The 23,367-nt window shown below is 38.4% G+C and overlaps 2 protein-coding genes across 6 annotated transcripts in view; both read right to left on the reverse strand.

Annotated features, from left to right (window-relative positions):
* Nucleotides 1-21,784, reverse strand: part of trpm7 (transient receptor potential cation channel, subfamily M, member 7) — a 35,807-nt gene extending 14,023 nt beyond the window's left edge. The window contains exons 1-20 of one of the 3 annotated variants that reach the window (XR_010529061.2): nt 21,224-21,784; nt 12,382-12,461; nt 12,067-12,105; nt 11,569-11,767; nt 10,887-11,100; nt 10,550-10,674; nt 10,189-10,360; nt 9,726-9,900; nt 8,415-8,538; nt 8,194-8,266; nt 7,873-7,973; nt 6,705-6,839; nt 6,561-6,614; nt 6,342-6,482; nt 6,136-6,252; nt 5,771-6,048; nt 5,458-5,686; nt 5,068-5,217; nt 3,962-4,102; nt 3,253-3,381 (exon numbers count right to left, since the gene is read on the reverse strand). Coding sequence is in view for 2 of the 3 variants with exons in the window: in XM_073815794.1 (XP_073671895.1) it covers nt 3,253-3,381; nt 3,962-4,102; nt 5,068-5,217; nt 5,458-5,686; nt 5,771-6,048; nt 6,136-6,252; nt 6,342-6,482; nt 6,561-6,614; nt 6,705-6,839; nt 7,873-7,973; nt 8,194-8,266; nt 8,415-8,538; nt 9,726-9,900; nt 10,189-10,360; nt 10,550-10,674; nt 10,887-11,100; nt 11,569-11,767; nt 12,067-12,105; nt 12,382-12,461; nt 21,224-21,226 (2,679 nt within the window). In the remaining variant the exon portion in view is untranslated. The remainder of the gene's footprint in view (nt 1-3,252; nt 3,382-3,961; nt 4,103-5,067; nt 5,218-5,457; nt 5,687-5,770; nt 6,049-6,135; nt 6,253-6,341; nt 6,483-6,560; nt 6,615-6,704; nt 6,840-7,872; nt 7,974-8,193; nt 8,267-8,414; nt 8,539-9,725; nt 9,901-10,188; nt 10,361-10,549; nt 10,675-10,886; nt 11,101-11,568; nt 11,768-12,066; nt 12,106-12,381; nt 12,462-21,223) is intronic. The other 2 variants (XM_073815794.1, XM_065257963.2) reach the window with 2 other exon arrangements.
* A 1,470-nt stretch (nt 21,785-23,254) lies between these two features.
* LOC135773938 (signal peptide peptidase-like 2A) overlaps nt 23,255-23,367 on the reverse strand; it is an 11,045-nt gene continuing 10,932 nt past the window's right edge. For all 3 annotated transcript variants that reach the window (XM_065283856.2, XM_065283857.2, XM_065283854.2), the window contains one exon: nt 23,255-23,367. This exon is cut by the window's right edge and continues 347 nt beyond it. The gene's annotated coding sequence lies outside the window, so the exon portion shown is untranslated.

Raw genomic sequence — 23,367 nt, forward strand, 5'->3', positions numbered from 1 at the left:
TGTGCATGGTGGAAGGTGGCTCAATACAGAAAAATAAGGACGCCTGCCGGAGCGGGGGCCACACACGTCGGGGCTACGGTGACCACAGTCCCGATGGCGTGCCAGTGGTGGTATATCATAACTTAAAATTTGTTTTCATAAAAATATTGACATTGATACCAATAGACATTATAATAAGATAGCTGCTATTGAAATCAGTGTGAACAGATGCACTCAGTCTCTCAATATATCAACTTAAGTGGTAATATTGAATACACAGCTATGACAATAATAAATAGGGCAACAAAGTAATAATAATAATAATAATTTGTTACACTTATTTAGCGCTTTTCTGCAACACTCAAAGCGCTTTACATATAAAAGGGAGAATCTCCTCAACCACCACCACAAAAAATAAGCTTTGGAGGAACTTGTGAGATGTGAACCATATTTTTATTAACTTATTAAATTAACAGATCCATAACTTAGTAATTATAGATTAAACAAATGCTTTGATACTCAAAAAAGTATATTGGGAAAAATATATACTTGAGTCTCACTCACGCATTCACTGTGACATTCAGTTCACATGGTCACATGCCACACCTTGTATTTCTCACGCTGAGAAGAGACTTATAACTTTTCCTGCTATATACAATTAATGGACGAGGCGCAGGAAGGTTCTCTGTCAAGTTCATAGCTGTCTCGAATTTTTCTTGCGCTCCTCTGATGTCATTCACTTGGACTTGATTTATTCAAAAACTCTCCAACTGCTTTGCAATCAGAAGCTTAAGCTTACCTGAAACTATAAGGAAAGTAGACTATAGAGGCTTTCTGAAATTAATAAAAGGACTAGAGATGACTATTGGAGCATGTCAGACTTCTTTTATAAGTGTAATTCTTGTCACTCCGTGCAGCCCCGCGATGCTGTTTTTAAAACTCTGACTGCCAAAAGAACCGTCGAGACGGCTTCCCGCCCTCCTCTGATTCTGATTGGCCGTGATTCACGGCCCATGTACCTGAAACAAACCAATCAAACCAACGATGGCAGCAAGTTTTACCCCGAGCCATTACCCAGTCAGTGGCAGAATAGGACGTGTCTTCAGACAATTCGGGTGGGGTGATTTGCATGGGATGCTGCATAATGTTGACCTACACTCTTAAAACGAAACATAGTGTTGTCCTTAACACATCAATGTGTTATTTTTGGAACAACACATGCTGTGTGTAATTTTAACACATTGTTTTGTGTTAAACTATTTAACATGTTATGTGTTATTTTAACACATTATTTCGTGTTGATTTTGAGTTCATGTAAATAAAACACTAGATGTGTTGTCCTTAACTAGACACAAGATGTCTTAATTTAACACTTTCGTTTTAAGAGTGTATGTAAAATGCGGGACAAATCGCGTCCCTTATTGATTTGATACGGGACGCGTCATTTTGCCTGTAAAAACGGGACGATTCCGTATTTCACGGGACGGGTGGCATTGCCACCTTCCACCATGCACACGTTGGTTGAAAGTTGTACAGGAGGTTGTATATGATGAACAAACAGTTACTCTTCAGGTGCTTTGAGGCTAGCAAGTGCAAAGGTAGAAACTAGCTCACTACTCACTAAATAAGGAGTGAGAATCAGAACATTCATTTGGCATTTGATTTAAAATAGCATAAACCGCAGGTGAGTTTGCAAGTTTACCTACCATCATGGCTAATTAGCGATTAGCATGCTTATAATATAATACACATTCATTCATGAATAAGAGTACCATTTTTTAATGTTTAATCTTCAGTGCTGTGAACTTGCTCAGCCAGCTATCCATCGAGTTGTGTTTGTCATCTTACTCAAACATCGGAGTGTCCGTGCTCAACTAAAAGCAGAGACGGCATCTATCTAGGTGAACCGAACAACGGTGTAATGATTCAGTTCAATTCCCAAGACAACACGATGCTCACCCGACTGGCCAATAGGAACGTGGCCCCGCCCATGACACAATTTTCACAGAGAATCCTGACACAAGAGCAAGAAATTGCATCGAGAGCAAAGAAAAGCGTTTTGAGAGAAACACTTTTTTTTTTTTTGATAAAATGTTTTAACACTAATAGCAACAAATATATACTTGAGAGATTTTTTTTCCTCAGAAATAATTAAAAAAAATTCACATTTATATTTTTTATGTTCTAACATGAGAAAATACTTTATCTCAAAACTTTTTTTTAGTCTCAAATATTATTATTTTTTACTATTGGTATGAAAACTTTTTCTCTCAAATATTCTTTTTTTTCTCATGAAATGCTTCTTTGCTATCAGTGTGATAACTTTTTCTTTCAAATAGTTTTATTTCTCTCAGATCATTTAATTTCTCGCATGTAATAAAGACACATATCTCTCTCCATAGTGGAGAAGCTCATTACTGAGATTCATAACAAAAAATGACCTCAGGTATCCAGTGCTGATGCAATTGCTGTGAAATTCATTACGTAAATGTTTTTATTTTATTACACTGACTACGCCAAAAGGTAAGATATTAGATTACACAAACTACTAGATTCACCACCAAATGCTGCGTGTTGAGGACATCTGTTGTGTAAATGCAACAAGAACAGCATATTTATATTTTTCATGACATGTAAACAATTGAAAAAGTTTTTATTTAAGGAAATAAGCAGTTTTAGTTAATGCCATTAAATGTAAATCATTTGTGCGAGTACTGCACTTCGTGAGTGAATAATCATCAAGTTATCGTCCAGTTGTGTTGATGTAATATAGTAATCATAATACTTAACATTATAGTTATTGTTATAATGTGAACTGCCCTTAACTGGCTTTATTTCTTTTAGTAACTTAAATGGGTTGAATGTTTGGGTTCAGTGGTTGTTTGGAATTGAAATGATGGTTCATCTCTTTCTATTATCTACCCATTCAGACCTAGTTTAACACGCATCATAAGAGTTTTCAAACAGTACTTTAACAGCGTTTCTTCATTAGTCACGTTTGTTCTCTGAAGTTGTGTTTTGTAATGGTTTCACTGAAAGTCAATCATTATAGATATGACTTTACATCTTCACCTAAAGTTTGTTGGATTGTAACAAACACAGCTCATAGCAGGATCACGTAATTCAACATTTCTGACACACACACACACACACACACACACAAACACACACGTACACACACACACACACACACACACACACACACACACACACACACACACACACACACACACACACACACACACACACACACGTACACACACACGTACATACCTCTCGTATCTTCTCTACAGCTAATGTAAAGATGTAGAGAATGACGACCCATTCCTGAGGTGATGGAAGTTTCTCCATTTTCACCAGCACCACATATGAATACAACATCAGGAAGCCGATATAAAAGAGCTAGAGCAAAACACACAACACATGGTCATGTACACAACATGTCAAGTCAATATCTTAAAAATAGTCAGTCACTAAACACATAAGAAGAAATTCAACTCATCATTGAGCTCAATCCTGATGTGACGCTGATATGTTTGAATATCTGGACTGAGAAGAGTAAAGTGATCCTCAGCAGATTTGAATATAGTGCACATGTTGTATTACACCATTGGTCATCATGGGTGAATAACAAAGTTTAGCTTTGTATCAAATGTTAAATGCCATCTCATTTGTAAGTCACTTTAGTTAAAGCGTCAGCTAAATGAATAAATGTAAAACCTGTAAACACACACGAACACACACAGGGGTAAATGTAGTTCTGGTTGAAATGTCACTAATGAACTAGAAAGTATCTGTGATGTTTATCTGTATGTGATGTCACAGTGTAGTTTAACACAGTGAGTTTATGCAGAGACGTGTGTGCGTCTGATACCATCACAATGGGAACCAATTCAGGATCTGGAAATCAACCTAAGGCAACACCAAACACACATATATACACACAGAGACACACACAGTGTGAGAAATGAGCAGCACGTACCGTGTTGAACCAGAACTTGACAATGGGAGCGTGGTAAAAAGCGTAGAACTTGCGTGTGATGGGTAATCGTCGAGAACGAACGTGGACCTCCGATTCGCTTGCATCAGCGTTGTCATTCAGACGAACTTCTTTAAACACATCCTTACAGACAAAAACACAGTGGTACAATAAGTTTCAACTTTATTTGATTCATGTCCCCAAGGGGCAATTGGTTTTATGGCAAGACACCACCACAAAATACACACAAATATGAGACGAGGATGAAATACAAAAGATAAACTAAATAAAAACTGACAACCATCCGTTACCCAATTTTAGTAAGAAACTGCTGTGGGAATAAATAAGTTGTGTAGAAATGTTGATCTGTAGATGTTGTTGTTGATGTTTTGACATCTGGACTGAAGTAATTAAAAAGATTTACAATCTTCTAAGTAAAGGCAGCTCAGCACATGATGTTAAATATTTCATCTGCGCTGGAGATATGAAAATTTGACATCACGGTTAATCAATATTATTATGGTTTCGTGAACAATTTCTAGAAATGTAAAAAAAAAGTACTGATGCAAAGCAAATAAAAAATTGATTTTACATGTAAGTGCACTTTTGTTGGCATAAACATCAAATAAATAACATTAATCAGGGCATATTTAGAGATAAATGTTCATCTAGTTCAGATAAAACACAAGCGACAAATCATCAAGTCGCCTGTCTGTGTATGTTGTGATAAATCAGGTGAACTTTATGACCTGGGAGTAAAACTACACAACACCTGAGCTCACAGCAATCACTGAAGAAACAAACAGAGCTTTAAACTCATCAGATGAAGAATTATTATAAATTATAAAAGAAATATTAAGAAAACATGCGTCAGTACAACTAGATTTTCCTAAATGTGAATCACTGTCATCACAAACACATGTGAGCAGACGTGAATGAATGAGTTTGTCTCACATTATTGCTTAAATTGGTTGATGCTGGACAGGAGTTTTAGAGCCATGTGACACTGTCTGAAAATGATGCAGTAATACTAACCATTGGACATTTTCATTGTGGTTTACCATTAAACCGGTAATCGTTACATTTCTAATCTGCGCAAGTGATTTTACCATCTGAATGTCATCAGGGTTTTGGAGGTTGTGTTCGCTGTCCTCCATGCTCTGATGGGCGTCTTGAGACTGGGGAATGTGGGACATCTCGGCTTTGGTCTTGTACTCCAGCAGAAGGGTTGCCGGTGGAACGAGGATACTCAGAATCACCTGTGAAACGCACAAACACACAACAAAAACTAAACAAAACTAAATCAAAGAGGTGAAACTCCACACATCGCTTTTACCGATGTCTGGCGATCGGCCCGGGAGCAACCTTTCTATTGAATGGAGAAGATCACGGCACGAACATATCCCATCCCCGGTGCCGTAGCTCCGTTCCGCTAACCGGTCTGGAACCTTCATCTTTACTGCGGTGGAAACGCAGACGGCGTCAGAAGCAGCTCTTACCTTGTACCAAGAGTTCTTTCGCATGTTAAGCCGCCCCATCCACATGTCGGACAGCAGCATCTGCGTACAGGTGTGAGCCACGAAGGGGCGGAGCCGCGACGACACGGCCAGTTTTAAACAGGTGGAGTTGCTCCAGTTCTTCAGCTCGTAAGTCAGCAGCTTCATGGCCATGGTCTCGTCCTGCCTGAACGACTCGTCCAACAGATCCACGGCCAGCGTACCGAACTCACTTAACACAGAGCGTGAAAAGCCTTGAGAAACCGTGACTCTCTTGACAAAACACCATTTCACAGCATCTCTCTCGCAGACTTACTTTGAGTACTCCTTCAGTTCCTCTGACGTGTCATCAACCACGTCGCTCTTCTTGGCCTCGTAGCCCATGGAGCGCAGAAGTTTGCAGGCCACCAGGGCTTTGGCCATGGACTCTTCTCCGTGCTGCCAGAAGAACAGCGACATCTTCTGCCTCTTCATCAGCACGGCCCACACCAGCAGCTCGTTAAACGGGTACGGGAAGCGCCGGGTCTCTGGGTCATCGATGTCCACCACCTCCTCTTTACTCTTCTTCTTCTGTTGCTCAGACGTCGAATCCAACTGAGGACCACGAGCGAGAAGCAGAAGATTAAAGCAAAGAAACAAACAGAGATAAACGCTCAGCAGGCAGATAAAAAGACGCTTTACTCTGGGTTTGTAGGGCTGTGCGGTCTTGATGAAGTGATCATGTCTGGTTTTCTCTTTTTTATCGGCCTGAATGCTGAAGGACTCGTGTGAGGTGCTGGCCGTGTGTCTCCCCGACCGCTAACAGAGAGACAGACAGACAGAGAGAGAGAAAACGTAAGATCTTGAACTCAATATGAACACATAAGGGACATGTGATCTTTCTTTACCCGACTGTTTCCATGAAGGTTGTTGTAGATGATTCGAAAGCGCTTGCGGGTGTAGTTGGATCTGTATGTCCCACCCATGAGAAACTCGATCACCAATCCGACATCGATAAGTGTGATCTTATAATTGGGGGGGAGGTTACCCTACAACACAAAAACAAATGAAGAAAAACTCAAACTGACTCCAAACTGAAGCAAAGTGAAGTCGTTTCCCAGGTTTACCTGTTTCACATCTCTGACCAGATGATAGAGAGTTGGATTAGTTGGAGTCTGTTTCTGTAAGAAGATTCAAGTTTATATTAGCATGTAAGCTTATGTCTAAGGTTATATATACAGTACATATATATATATACACAATGCGTGTACCGTGTTGTAAAGCTCCTCCAGACGTGTAATTGTAAGGAATCTGTGCATGCTGACGCCGTTCTCGATTAGTAGTTTAACAAACTCCACACGATCCATTACTAATGCATCTAACATCGCCTGTTCAAGAGAGCCCACCTACATCACACACAAGATCTTGAATTATTAACAAACACCCATTGTGACATTAGAATTTCATTTTACATTTCTTAGTTTAAAAATTTTGATTTTTCATTTAAACCGGTTTAGTTCCCAGATTCAATATTGTAAGAGTTGTGTAGTGTATATTTAAATCAGAACTCCATATGGAGATTTTGATATAGACATATCTCTCTGAAATGCTTGATTCTGATTGGCCAATGGTGAGGTTTGTTATTCCCAGATCAGAAGCGCCTGAAACTAATCAAACATCCTCATACGGATACTGTGAGTCTGCATCATGACAGGTGCAGTTTAAGATTTACAAATAAATGTGCAAATATAAATATGCATAATTCATAACATATATGAGATTTTATTTACTAGTGATTAGACCAACAACATGTTTGTCTTGTTTGAACTTTGAACTTGTCTGAATGCGTCTTGGCCTAAAATGTTTCAAATTTGAATTAAACAAAACAAAACAAAACAAAACAATGTAGTGATGTTGTTTAGTAGCCTTATTGTATTTTATAAAATGTTATTAAACTGGGGCCCCGTCACCATCTCAGGCCCCCAGTGGCTTAAAGACGACCTGAAATGTTTTTTCTCGTGTAAGGTTTGTGTTTATTCTAAATGAGATAACGTATATCAAATCAATATTTTGTGTAGATATATTTACTCATGTGGCAATAGCAGTGTAATAAGCGGGATACATCACAAATCCTTTCAGGGTGAGCTGATCCTGATCATCCGGTCACAGATTTACATTATCCCTTACATATACCACGGTACAAAATGATTGGTATATTTGTATATGAAGTGTTTCAGATGCTGTTCTTAGAAACCTCCTGGATAACAACGCTACTACCACATACACGATCAAAAAAAAACTTGAATGTAAGTGTATGAAGACGTTGTGTGACAGGTCAGGAGTCACCGCTCATGTGATGTGTGTTTACTACAAACACCAAACATCTTTTACTCTCAGGTGTAACAAAGTTTACTTGCACACAAACACACAATGACTGACCAGCAACTGTTGTCCATAAACAAAGACGTGATCTTTAGCGATGTCCACCCTGTCCCACGCCAGCGTCAGGACCAGCTGATCAAAGGCCGATACGTTAGTGCCTGTCAACAAACACAAACACAAACTGACTCACAAAGTTTAGTGATGCATTTGTCCCGAGGCGGTGAAGATCTTTCAACAGTTTGTTAAACAACTCAACAGATGAAGTCAATGTGTTTGGTGAAGTTTAGACTTTAAGTGTTTCTCCTCAGACTGACATGAAGTAAATGTTTGAGCATTTAAACGTGTTTAATCTAAACAGACCCACAAACACACACTGACCTTTGAGAAGACTCTTCAGAATCGCCACATCAATCTCTTGATGATCTTCTGAACCAACATGAAACACTGTTATCTGTGACACACACACACACACACACAAAGGTTAGTAATATAAGACACCACCTGACCTTAAGATATTCTGATCTGAGGTGCTGCTGACATTATTTATTGATCAAATATAAAGATGTTGTGTTGTGTGTTTGTTGTTGTGTTGTGTGTACCAGCTCTTTGTTCTTCATGCACTCCATTAGTGTTTGGAAGAGATGCAGAGCGTCACTTTGACTGAAGTTGAATGTTTTTTTGATTGTGGCGATGATGTCGGCTTCAATGCCATCAGGCAGCGCACTGTACACAAACACACACAAACATGATCATGTTAAACTACAGTTGTATCAGTTTACTGCCTATGAGATGTTGTGTGATTTTTATTATTATTCAACTGTTAAAATCTTTTCAGTTTCAGAATATTCAACAAATCACTAAACTAAACTCAAGTGCATTCACACACACAGTCAAAGTCTTGTCATGGTTTATTTACATACAGAAGATGATTTAATGACACATAAAATATCAAAACATAACAACAAACTGCATGCATTATTCTGTCTGTGTTAATGAAATATTATGATAGTTTTATATTAATGAGGAAGTTTAATGCTCAGTGTTAATCATAAAGTTTCTAAAGACCCAAACGTGTAATAATGATTGGTGAAACATTCGTGCATTTAAAGATCTTGGAAAGTCAACCGATTCAGCGTCTGTTTACAACACCTCTGGGCAAACACTTCAGTCTTATCGTACATAAGACATCTACATCTCGTATGGGGAAACAGATATCTTTCAAATGGCTCGCTAAGGTCACAATAAATTTGACGTGTGAATCATTGCTTTTTAGTGTTAACTTTTCAAGTCATCAAAAGACAAAATATAAAAAAACTTTATTCAAAACATATCAAACTTATTCCAAAAACAAAATACTTATTCCAGTTCCAAAGTTGATTCTACTTTTCACGGTTAAAAGACTGTCTAGCACCATCTATTCTTCTTCATAATTCTACTTCCTATTTGCTCAGCCTACGCAACATGTGATATGAAAACACAAAATAAAACACAAAAATCTACATTTATCCAAAACATAACTTCTCTTAACATAAAACAAATCCTTAACATATAGTTATGGCTTCAACCCTCTGTTTGATACAATGAACCTGACCTATGGGGTAACGTTTGCACTGCTGTCACTTTCAGTGTAATTGTATGATAACGGTAGATCACACAAACAAACTTTAAGTGTTCATTTGTAGCAAAGATGTGTGTGTGTGTGTGTGTGTGTGTGTGTGTGTTGATTGTGTAAAAAAATACTAAATCTAGCTTCAATATTTTTTGAATGATAGAGCCAAAGTCAAAAAGCGTTAGTTTGCTCCCTGCTCTCCCCTATCTAGTGTCAGAATCGATCTCATACCAAGACGAAGTGAAAACACAACATGCACCCTTCATTATACACACTCGGTTAGGTTGTGTGCGTTTCGTACCCATCCGGCTCCGTCTGTTTGTGGACGTATGCCAGTATATCTGCGGCCCGTCCGGTACCCTCACACACCACCACAGGTACTGGTGGACTCTCCTGAAGATACTCCAACACTGTTAGGATCACATTTGGACCACCCTCAAAAATAAGTGCCACTACAGGGACGCCCTGACCAATGCCTGTATACACAAACACACACAGAGAGAGACTTTTAGGCAAATATAGAAATACAAAATAGTTTAACATTTAACACTGTCCAAACATAATCACTGTAACTCTGTAGATATGTCTCATTTTATGATTGGAATAACTTGTATGTGGACCCACATACATTAACATACACACTTTTTGTGTGTGCGATGCATGTGTGTGATGTGTGTTGCGTGTGTGTGATGCATGATGTGTGTGTGTGATGCATGTGTGTGTTGCGTGTGTGTTGCATGGGTGTGAGGTGTGCTTATTCTCACGTGCGTGTATTCTCTGGAGGTTAATGTGTTTCTCCAACTCTCTCCTCAGTTTGACTTCAGCTCCGTATTTCCCCACCGTTCCATCATCAACCAGAATAAAGTGTGAGTGAAAGTTGTTCAGCACGTTTAGTTTACTGAGAGGATTTAACAGAGTGTGGTACGGTGCTACAACCTGTGTGCACACACAGACACAAACAGACACACACACACACAACAGCTTTTAGGCAAAGAAGATTTGAGCTGTGTGTTTGTTATCATGTTTGATCATTTAAACACTCATGTATATATTATATCAATATATTATGATTGCACAATTAGAATCAAGTGTGTCTCTCTTCAGATAGAGATAAATAAATCTCACATCTCTTCCAATGAGGTCGTTCCTGTTTTCAATAACTCCCCAGGGTGCGATTCCCACTGTGCAGATTTTCCGTGACGATCTGGAGAGGTGTTCTTTCAGCGCGTCACCAACATGCTTGGCTACACCTGGAAAACCAGCAGCAAAAACGCCACAGTCAACAGAGTTTACAGAGGCAACGACGCCCGTGTGACATCACGACTGTGTGTTTGTGTAAACCTCAATCACACTGAGCCATACACACAAATCACTGTCATTACAGGACAAAAGTTAATCCTGAAACTGCTACACACACAGACAGACATACACACAGACACACACACAGCGTCTTGTCTTGTACCCGTGTTTACTCCACCAGTCAGAATCCAGGCCCCTGTGGTCACAGCAGCTTTAATAAGTCCTTTTCCCACCACATGTTTGATCCGTGGATGCAGATCAAAGTTCTGGATCCCACCATGAACACTGATGACAATTTTGGGCAAATCCATCTGCCATTCCTTCAGCATGAGTCTCAAGATGTTGTCGGGTCGTGAGTCGTATGACAGCCGTACATACTGCAGAGAGAAGATCAGACACATTAGTCGTAGTGTATAGTGTTCACTCTGTGTACTCTCACTACTTATATATGTGTACTGTGTGCTACATTTTGTATGCACAGAGAATCCAGATGACCAGCGGGTGAACAAAGCCAAACAGGAAAACAACTCGGATGACAGCAATCATTTGTAAACATCAAATATTGATGACCTCACTGATATCGTCCAACCACTACAGATGAACATTTGCTATGAATACAAACAAATGACGAATCCACAGTGTATGGGAAGACTCTATCCCACAATGCAATGCTCTTAATTTGACCCCTTAAAATGATGAAATCAGCTTTAATTCGGTCCTGTTCTTTGATTTCTATGATAACTAAATGTCACACACACTCAGTTTAGTGTACTTCTGTCTTTAGTGTGATGTACTGTATCATTATCTATAGTGAGCACAGCCTGTGATTGTTTATGTGTTTAGACCTTGGCTCTGTACGAATGAGATCCACCCTGGAAGTTGATGACTCCATAAGCGTCAGTCGGCGTCTCCTCCGTATGTTTCTCCACAGACCACTGCTCCAGATCAGAGATCCCACCTTCAGCCAGCCGCACGTCGGAGTATTTCATCGCCAGGGTAGCGCTGAAGCCGACGTGCTGCCGGACCAAACGCCCGCAGCAGCATCTACACAAACACACAAACACATCTTCATTATCTGTGACTGTCTCATTTACATTTACAAGACGTTTTTATCCAAAGCGAATTTACAAAGATTAGGAAACAATAAAGTGATGTGTCATAGGGAGGCAATAATACAAGACGTGCTTATAACAAAATACAAGTCTCACGTTTCCTTGTCGAGTGTGTGTGTGTGTGTGTGTGTGTGTGTGTGTGTGTGTGTGTGTGTGTGTGTGTGTGTGTGTGTGTGTGTGTGTGTGTGTGTGTGTGTGTGCGTGTGTGTGTGTGCGTGTTTTTACACTCACCTCACGAGCTGCTGACAGATTTGACATCCTGGGAGACATCTTCAAACAAATATGAATAATGTCAGAGAGAGAAGAGAAGAATCATCTATTGACTGATTTTATTAAAACGTATAAAAGCACATTGATTTAAATGTTTTATAAATCTTCCTCATATCATTAAAATCACCAGAACCCAATGAAACCTGACTGTGAATGCAGAGAGACATTAGTGATATTAAACTCTGATGAAGAGGTTTTATTCAGCAGCAGATGTGTATAATGATGAAGGATATCTTTGTTCAGTATTGATGGAGTTTGTGTTAATGTGTTGTTTACCTGTGTGGATCTTTTGACACAGGCAGTATATAAACACATTCCCTCCTGGTAAAAGTGTTTTCTATCCAGGACTTCTGGGACTGTAACAGATAAACATGAAAAAGACAACAAAGAGACCATCAGCAGATTTCAAAATCATCCACCGACTGACACTTCTCCAGTTTAAAAACATTAAACACCTTTACTTTCACTGTAAGTTGGATATATTGTCCTGTTCTTTCAAAACATCACAAAAAATCTACTTGGTATTGAGAATCATATATGAGGTTATATATATATATATATATATATATATATATATATATATATATATATATATATATATATATATATATATATATATATATATATATATATATATATATATATATATATATATATATATATATATATATATATATATATATATATATATATATATAATACAAAGTTTACTCATAATAATATAAAATTAAATCAAAACAACAGTATTTTTATGTAAATATCAGCGACTGTAAAAAAAGATGGATGACGTCTCCATAGACTTCCATAGTAAAAAATGAAGCCAAAATCTCTTAAAAAATGGTTGCAGACATCATTTGGAGCCAGGTACAGACAGGTACGAAACGCACACAATGTAAAGGAGTGTGTAGTGATGGTGAGGAGGTCATCCCACCCTGTTTTGATAGCATCTAAAAACCAATTAAACTAAACTTATTTGAAAAACCAACACTTAAAAGTAAATCAACACGATAAGAAGTGAAAGTGAAGTGAAAGTGACAAGCTTGCCTTTAACACACGCAAACAAGTCGTGAACACACACACACACCCGGAGAAGTGGGCAGCTATCTCAGCACCCGGGGGGGGAAATTAGGGTAAGATGCCTTGATCAAGGGCACCACAGTCGCAACCCGCCAACCTTGAGCCTCAAACCTCTTACAAGCCCAACGACACTCTAACCACTAACCTACAACTGCCCCCCCCAAAAAAAAATTACTGAAAGTAACAGAAAAAATGTTTTGAAACATTGCGAAATGTTTTGGCTTGACGTTTTAGGGTACGTGTGAGTTTTGGAGGTAATAGTGAAAGTAGGGAAAACATGAAATGGAGTTTGATTTATATGGACTCTAAATGAGTCAGGTGGAATGGATTTGACTGACGGCGCTGTGAACAGACATATGAGATAACATAGAGAAAAAGTGAGTTGGTCCAATATCATTGGTCTTAAAAAGTGGTCTTACAGCCATGTACCAAACCTGTACCAAATTTGAATTGCATAGCATCATATTTTTTCATTGCATCATACTGCATTGAATGACATCATATTGAACCAAATCGAAATCAGACTGCAGCGCATCGCAATGAGGCAAAACGCATCGTATGGTATCGGCAATAGCTTCATATGTACCTTTACTATGTATTGTATCATAAGCTATGCATGGAAATCGCATCGGACTCGGTTATTGAGATGCACATCCCTAATAGTAGGGATGCTCCGATCGATCGGTTGATGATGCTTGCTATGCTTCTCAAAGAATGACGGTGAAATGCCGCTACATCCAAAAGCCAGGGGGCGCTCTCGTGGAGAAACTCAATGTGCACTGCAGAAGAAGAACCATACACACGTAGCTTTGACATGCAGCTCCAGGAAATGCCTTAAAGGAATAGCCTACTCATTTTCAATATTAAACTATGTTATTACCTTAACTAAGAAGAGTTGATACATCCCTCTATCATCTTAGTGCGTGCACGTAAGCGCTGGGGCGCGCTGCGACACTTCAATAGCATTTAGCCTAGCCCCATTCATTCAATGGTGTCAAACAGAGATAAAGTTAAAAGTGACCAAACACATCAACGTTTTTCCTATTTAAGACGAGTAGTTATACGAGCAAGTTTGGTGGCACAAAATAAAACGTAGCGCTTTTCTGAGCAGATTTAAAAGGGTGATGATAATAAAGAATATGTATAAAGTATAAAGATTATGTTTGACGAGTGATGCTTTTTCAAATGCATGGTATAAACGACTCAAACTAACAGTGATTTCAGATCGATAAGGACTTACTGATCAAAAGCCGAAGTACATTAAAGGTATAGTGGAGGATTTTCTTTTTCCGGGTGGATCATCAAGACTATTGGTCCTCCTAGTTGTCAATCAGGAGTGTTGCACAATTGCTTTTTTTTTTTAAAGTGGAGAAGGCGGTTCTTTTCCAAAATTCGAGAAAATCCTCCGCTACACCTTTAAATAACCGTGAATAATATCGGCTGTGTGATTCAGAATAGTTATCGGTCACGTATTATTAATGTATATTAGCATATACTATCAGAGCACCCGTACCTAATAGGTACTAGGGCTGTCACTTTTCGTTCGAAAATCGATTGCACAATCGATCGGACCAACCAAAAAAAGTTTAGAAAACGAAAATAGGCAATCGATTTTAACCAAATATGTACACTATTAATTTTAAAAGAATTAAACAGTTAAAAATATAGATGTAACAAAACTCACAAACAAGCAGAAAAAGAAAAGAAAGAATTCCGAAAGTGCAGTAGGTGTGCGAAAGCTAGACAGAAAATACCCAGCAATTTTACGCACCTATAGTTTCACGCTTTCAATCGCTGCATCTAGTGTTTTGCAAAGAAAATGGAGGACAACGTCAATAAACCTGTGCAACACGAGAGAGCGTCGAAATTGTGACCTTACAGGAGATGAAGGAGTTATGACAAGGAGCCACCCTTGCGAGCTGACAGCAACCCGCTTTTGTGATGGAAGATTGGCAGTACAAAATACGCAGCTGGCAACAAAGTACCCGAGTTTCCCTGGGACATCAGTGCGGTCGGAGTGCGTCTTCTCAACAGATGGACATATAGTGAATGAAAAGCGCTCTGCTCTTGACCCCTAAAATGTGGATCAACTTGTTTTCCTGACCAATAATTTGTAATGGCCCTAGTCTTTTTGCGCATTTCATTATGCCTGCCTAGTGCCGCCTAAGTTTCGGTTACGTTTAATAAAAAAATACACAGCATGTTCTCAACTTCAAGTAAGTCTATTTAAAGTTTCATTTTTGAACAGTTGTTTGAAATGGATCGAATCATTATTTAAAATAATTTTTGAATTACCTAAATCATAAAAGCAGCCGGTTGAAGCATGCAGTAATGTTTTTCATTTATGGCAGCAGTCCACTCTGCATATTTTTTTAGAGAATGTTGCACTACTGTTGCTGTTTTTTATTCTGCACGAAACTTAATGACAATGAATAAGAAATATTGCTGACTTGTGCGTTTCAGGTGCTCTCTTTACATTTGTCTGTTATTTGGCGTTGAAAATGGAAACGTCTTTTTTAGACATGGAAAATCGATATTACAATCGATTCAATGAACACTTATATATTAAAAATCGAAAATGATTTTTTCACAGAAGTGACAGCCCTAATAGGTACTTATGCATTATTAACCTAAATCACAACAGTTAGCCAGTCAGAGCAGTGGGTGTTTAATTCTCAGTCTACAATCTGCCACACCTATTTAAACTGAGCGTTCTGATGAGAGGGGTTCAACACAACACAAGACAAACAGAAAATAGCTTATTACAGCAAAATCACAATGTCTGATGTAAATCATATCTTGATAACATTATTAGTGGACCTCAGATAACATTACAATAAAAAAGGCCGTTCAGGATCCCTTTCAAGAAAGAGAACACACTGACAACTTGACTATATTTTTAATCTAAAACAAAACTGAAAAGAAGACTGCACGCAAAAAACTGCATTCTTCATCCATCAAGTTTGAAGTCACATAAAGAACCTCTACTGACATTATTGCATTATATTAATGATGAACTCCAAACATTCACACACGCACATGTCTCCGTACTATCAGCTACATCTGTCGACAAACCCAGAGACGTCATTAATATCAGTAGAAGAGCTCAAGAACAAACTCCGCCCCCTATCCCAGCATCCCACCTGTGAATAATGTCGAGTGTTTTCATAATCCAGGAGATCTGACAGGAGCCGTTACTCATAATAAACACCTCATCACATTCTCCTGCATCCACATCCCTGTCGTGTTCAGCAGCAAACGTTTTAAGCTAGAACAGATTTAACAGCAAGGAATTTTTAATTAAATTTCCCAGTTCCTTTTCGCTCAACAGTCAAACGTCTGAACAAACATCCGACAGACTCGAGTTCTAGTAGATTCACTGACAGTTAGTAAACTTCAAGTTAAGATCATCTACCTCATACTCCTCATCTTCATCTCTTTGTCGCAGTAGAGAATAGAGAAACATCAGCGCCTATCAGACTTTAACACACAATAAAGTGTTTCTCAGGAGCTAACATCAGTGGTGAGGGGCCGGAGGTTTGTGATGAATGTTTCTGACGGAGAACAGGAATATTAAAGGGAGAGAGAGAGACCTCAGACACATGAGGCCGTATCCATGCACACTGGCATGCACTTTAAAACAACACACACACACACACACACACACACACACAATTACAGTACGACAACACAACCTACACTGGATTCATCTATAAACACTAAAGGATTTCCTGAGAGATTGGTGTCTCAAAATAAACAAACAGATGATGTCTTTATTAAAAAAGGTGACTGGTCCTTTAACCGTTTTGCTCTGCTATCAGACTGCTAGAGAATCATCAGATACAGAATTAAAGAGAGATCCAACAATCTGATGCACCTGTAAGACACTGACACTGTCATACACATCCCAAACATTAAACGATGATCCATCTGAAGAAAAGTTGAACACTAGATAACTACACTCTCGACCTGATGAGGATAAACTACATGATCATTGATCATCAAGTCCAGATGAATCTATCTGATAATGCACGGCCATAAAACCTCATCAGTAAAAATTATCTTTATCAGACTTTATCAGATCATCTCCTTACAATAAAAACACACACCAGCATTTCTTTTAAAGGCCCTGACATGAAAGCACAACATCTGAACCTGAACCACAACTGTCTTTACAAACACAACCTTAAAGCTAAAAACAAACACGTATGGAATAATTGACGACGGGCCGTTGAATTATTGTCAAATAACACACACCCAAAGTGGTAATGAAGCAGAGTTACACCGCATTATTGTCAAATAATTTAAAGGACCAAAGTCAATTATTTCTCTTATACCACCGTTACCACAGACATTGCTCTGGTGATTATTTAAGACATCTGACAGGTCAGGAACATTTCTCAACCAATCAGAATAAAGCATTCAACAGACCCTTGGTATAAAATTAAATAAACCCACAGGTTAATCTCATGTGGTGACCCAGTGGTCAAATCTGAACCTCTAGAAAGGTTTGTGAGTAACCCTACAGTAAACCTGGTAAAGCTGAGCTAGCGTTTCAAGTGTCTCTGATCTTTAAAGTCTCAAACGATCATCATAAAACACATGTGACTGTGAGTTTTATACCACAAGACCTTCACTCTTACTGGATGAGAACCATTCTGGAGGTGTGCCCATCAAAATAAATCTATAAAGTACCTCCAGCATTACACTTTCACATCATTATTTATTTCAACAAAGAAAGCATTAATATATGTGTGGTAGCCAAAGGAATACATTGAATTTTTTTTTTTAATAATTCAAAGAGAAGAAAATAAATACAATAAATAAACACTGATTGATTGCTTAATTTCTGAGAATATCAAACAAGAACAAATGATACAGAAATATCCATAAACCAAATTCTTCACAGTGTTTTCATTACTGCAAAAACATTACATCAAATACAACGACAGCGAATAAGTAGTGCTGTAGTGCTACAGTTTCTCTCTCTCTCTCTCTCTCTCTCATAATTGACACTGTGTTACGTTGAATTATTCATAATTATACCACAGGTCTGTTGAATGCTTTATTCTGATTGGTTGAGTAATGTTCAATTCAATTCAATGAAATTGTATTTATATAATTGTTCAATGGGTGTTGATTATTTTTTGATAAACGCACACCTGACAAATGTCTAACCTAACCCTAACTCACCAGAGTAATGTTTGTGGTAACTGTGGTATAAGAGGAATAATTGACTCCGGTCCTTTGAATTATTTAAGAAATAATGCCGGTCATTAACCACTCCTTAGACAACTTAACATGTGTGTTTAAAACACTGAGTGCGGGAAATCTGGATTCATTTGAGAAACTTGAGCAGACAGACGCCCCTGATCTTCACCTGCAAATCTCAATTCAATCAGTATGAACTCAGCTGGAGCTCAGTGTGTTTTCATTGTGTGTCTGTGTGTGTGTGTGTGTGTGTAACATCATCTCAAATAATATCAAATATCAGACACACACAGACACACACATACATAGACACACACACTTCAGTATCTTTATCCAGAACAGATAAACAGACAAACTGCTGAAATATTTAAACACAGAGATCTTCTGCTGTAAAACAAGTGTATTCTAATCATGTCATAGTGTGTGTGTGTGTGTGTGTGTGTGTGTGTGTGTGTGTGTGTGTGTGTGTGTGTGTGTGTGTGTGTGTTTCACTCAGGTCTGGTATTAGAGTAATCTTGTGCATGTGACCCACTGTGTGTGAAATTCTTCTCTGTGAGACACAAACTCAACAGCGTAGCACCATTATAATACTACTAATCAAAACAATAAGAATATGAAGGGTTTCTCTCACATCACATCTATAAAAACTACAGACACAATCATTAAAGTACAGCAGTTTGTTTTGCTTGGCCAAAGAATAAAACAACCAAGTAACCAAAAGGCACAGAAACGACTTAAAAACAGCAAACAAACAAACAGACAAGAGGAAAATAGACAAGACATCATCAGAAACAACTATGAGATAAATGACAAATAATTCATAAATAAAGTTTCACAAACTGAGCTGATCTGATGCTTATGATCTGTGTCTGTGTAGAAGACGGTTTGATATAAAGTTACTGAGAGACAGAAGTTCAACTGTTGTATAACTTGTGTGTTGATCATTCAGTGACAAAACATGTTAAATGTTCGAATGACCAAAAGACAAAAACACCAAAACATTTCGACAGACGGTCACTCATTGAGTCTCCATCTAACTGCAGTAATTTATTCACCTTAAACTAGTTTCACCAGGAAAAAGATCATTCAGTTCACGTGTGTGTGTGTCTGTGTGTGTGTGTTTGTGTGTGTGTGTGCGTGACTTTCAAAGTATTCAGAGAATTTAGAGCAATTTCTTTGGCTAATCTCAACATCAACTGCTAAAAAACAGAAACAAGACTTTATGCTCATCAACATTTGAATAATAATTAAATTAACCGATGGACCGACTCATTTGTTATTTCTTAAACTAAACCCTGATTAAAGACTCTAGACAGCGCGTATGATATAAAACCATCTCTCTAGTGTTCATTCAGAGGAGAAAACTTTAAAAGCCATTCCACCAAAAGTAAATCTTTGTGTCCGTTTAAGGGTCATCAAGTTACCTAAACAGCTCGAGTGAAAATTTGGCTTTAGGCAATGACACTAAACATTCGGGCCTGACCCACAAGTCCTTCCAGTTCCAGTCAAACACAAAGACTTTAAGACGACTAAAACTGATCTTTGGAGAATCTGACAAGAGCTTCAAACGCCTGTGATTCATGAAGACTGTTTGTCTTACTTTATGATCATGCAAATGATGCCATTGTGCCAATTAATGTCGAAATAACATCGTGATCTATATTAGTGACAGACGGATATACTGCAGAGGTCAATACATCGGCTGAAATTTGGATTTTTTATCGGTCACACACACACACACACAATGACACACTAGTTTAACACACTTAATCAAACAGGACTGTGAGATGTCAGATCCACATTAATTTTATCTTGTAAATATGTTTTAAGTACTTTAAAAGGCTCTATTTATAAATTTTAAGCATAAGAAATGTTTATTTAGTTTCACCCAAATTTCTGTTTGTCTCATAATAACATGGGTGTTATATCGGTCTCATAGATTTCTTAATATCAGTCGACCACTCCTCTATCAAATAAAGACACATTAAAGTCATGTGTAACTGAATACATCAGCATTCATATAAAGTGAAGACCGACATGAATACATTTATGAATCTGGCAGTGCATTTAAGCTCTACAGTTCATCACTGCATGATCCCTGGAATCGAACCCATGACCTTTACTCGACAAACTTGAGGAACACTAAACTAAACTAAACTAAACTAAACTAAACGAAGATCATTCACAGTAACTAACGGCTCGATGCTTTCACATGACGCTTCACAGTAGCGCATGCGTCAACTATTGTGTCTGACGAAGTTATTTCTTTAATAACTTTATGAACAGTACTATTTGTTTTCATCTTTATTCTAATTATCTTTATTATTATTATTATTATTAGTGTCTCCAGTATACAGCTAATGTTTACAGTCAGTGAATTATAGCAGCAGCACGAGCTAAACTTTCTCTCATTCTACGGCTCAAATCGTTACGGTCGGATCTCATCGTTATTGCGCGCGACATCGGTGAGACGTCAGTCGTGTCGGGACGCTCGCTTTATTACCGCTGGCTCACCGGTACCGGGATTGGCGCACGCGCGCGTCAGAGCAGCTAAAGCTAGCAGCGCGCGAGGCATGAGCTGACAAGCCCTCGAGTTGCCCCGGACGCGCTCAACGCGACGCAACTACGGTCGGCGGAGCTCCGCCACTGAACGCGGCGCACTTGTCAACACGGACACGGGCGGAAAACAGCAACGCGACGCGCATTCCATCTGTAGCCTCGGCAAGCGGAGACACGCCACTGAAACGCGCGCAGTGTCGGGGGGTTTTAGTCAGAATTGCCACGCAGCGTCTGAACAAAACAACAAGAGCGCGACGCGAGCGAGCCGTACCATTATCTTCAGCGTTCAGGTCCGGAGCTTGTAGCCATCGATCGGCGCTGTGCTGCTCGGGAAGCCTCGGAAGGGGAGCCCGGTGACGGCGGCGAGAGTCGTATGCGTCCGCTGCGGCTTCAGCGGAAGGTGGATTTTTCATAATTGTGCGACTCCAGACTGACGCGGCGTGACGGAGTCAACTCAAGCCCGCCCCCCTGCTGCGTCACGTCACATGAGAGGGGCGGAGCCGCCCGCGGCGCGTCTATCAACCCACATGATAGATGTGTAGTATATTTTACTATTTACACTACGCGTTAAATCTTTATTAACTAACAAGGTGAGGGAAGTTGTTACATAGGTTTTACCCAGCCAAAGTTTACTTAAAAAGACTTAAAGTGGACAGACACAAGCTGCTCTTTTTGTGAAACAGCACTTCATATTTTTGGGAAATGTGACAATTATTTTGGATTGATTTATGTTTATATATATTAACCATAATAACATAATGTTGCATTTTTCATTGTTGTTTGAAGGATGTATTGTTGGGTTTTCTATATCACAAACAAAACAAGAGAAAATGAGTATTATATAATTCATCTTTTACTGTTACTAAGTTTTATATACTCAATAGCCTTTATTTATTATTTTTGACAAGGAAATCCAACTGTACATTCCAAAAATACCATAGCTGCACTCCATCTTTAACTTTTTTTGTCCTTTTTTCTTTCTTTTTCTCATTATAGTAATATTTTAATATATACATTTTGTATACCTCTGCAGTTTTGTATATTGAAACCCTGGTAATAATAAAAAGCTCTCTCATCATTATTAAAGAATACTGTAGTAAATTGTAACACATTGTGGTATATTATAGTAATTACTACACTTTGTTAATGGTGTAATTTCCTGGTGAACCGATGTGCTTTTTGGGCCGATACATCTCATACTACTTTTGTCTGACCAGCCCATAACACATCGCACATCACAGCCCCTTTCTTTCTTAAAATAAATCTTTGTTGTCCCCAGAGTACATATTTGATGTTCTAGCTCAAAATACATCACAGATCATTTCTTATAAGATGTTAAAATTGCCTTTTTGTAGGTGTGAGCAAAAATGTGTTGTTCATGGGTGTGTCCTTTAAAATGCAAATGAGCTGATCTCTGCACTAAATGGCAGTGCCGTGGTATTATTATAATAAGATCCCCTTCTGACATCACAAGGAGAGCCAGATTTCAAAGAGCTATATTTTCACATGCGTGCAGAGAATGGTTTACCAAAACTAAGTTACTGTATTGATATTTTTCATTTTCTAGATTGATAGAAGCACTGGGGACCCAATAATAGCACTTAAACATGGATAAATGATATGTCCCCGTTAATTCATTGATTGCGGTGCAAGGCGTGGTGGTGGTGTAATGCATTTTTTTTTTTTAAAGTTAAAGATGTTTTCTTCCTGACAGACCAGCCCATGAGACATCTGGCTAGCCCAATCACATCTTTAAAAAAACTTTTCCGGCTCTTTGGGAGCATTCAGCATCAGTGTGCATCTTATATAAAGTAAGAGACGAAGGAAAAGCGAGTGGACCTGCGGTAAGCAGAACTGCTTTTAAAACACGGTCCTTAGTGTAGATCCCCTTGATAAAACTCAGTCAACAACACTAGTGATAGACCAATGAATGTTTGCAAAATGATGGTGATAATACTGCAATAAAATGCAGTGTGGGCAGAATTAGTTTTTTCCAAACACCTTTTACCCATTCATCTAAATAACTAGCATTCATTTAATAAATAATCATTTATAAATCATATATTGGTAATGATGGCTGTAGGGAAAAACACCTTATAGACCGTTTCATCAGACACACGTGCGTTGTCGTGGTTATGAGTATGGATGTAACTTAACTTTCATTAACTTAACTGTTTGTTTAATGGTCTGACTAGTGTCTAAACTGAACTCTGAAACAAATACCTTGTCGAAAATAACAAATGTTTTGGTTTCCTAAAGATGAGGGGAGACGGCGATCATGAATTTGACTTGTTACAGAACGTGATTGTAAAATAGTTTTAATCTCATTTAGTGATTGCTGAATAAATTCATGTTAATCAAAATAAGCAATAAGTAAACACACAAGACACACATCAGTTGTTATAAATAAAGATC

This window comes from Paramisgurnus dabryanus, chromosome 9 (assembly GCF_030506205.2).
Source record: "Paramisgurnus dabryanus chromosome 9, PD_genome_1.1, whole genome shotgun sequence".
Classification (NCBI taxonomy): domain Eukaryota; kingdom Metazoa; phylum Chordata; class Actinopteri; order Cypriniformes; family Cobitidae; genus Paramisgurnus; species Paramisgurnus dabryanus.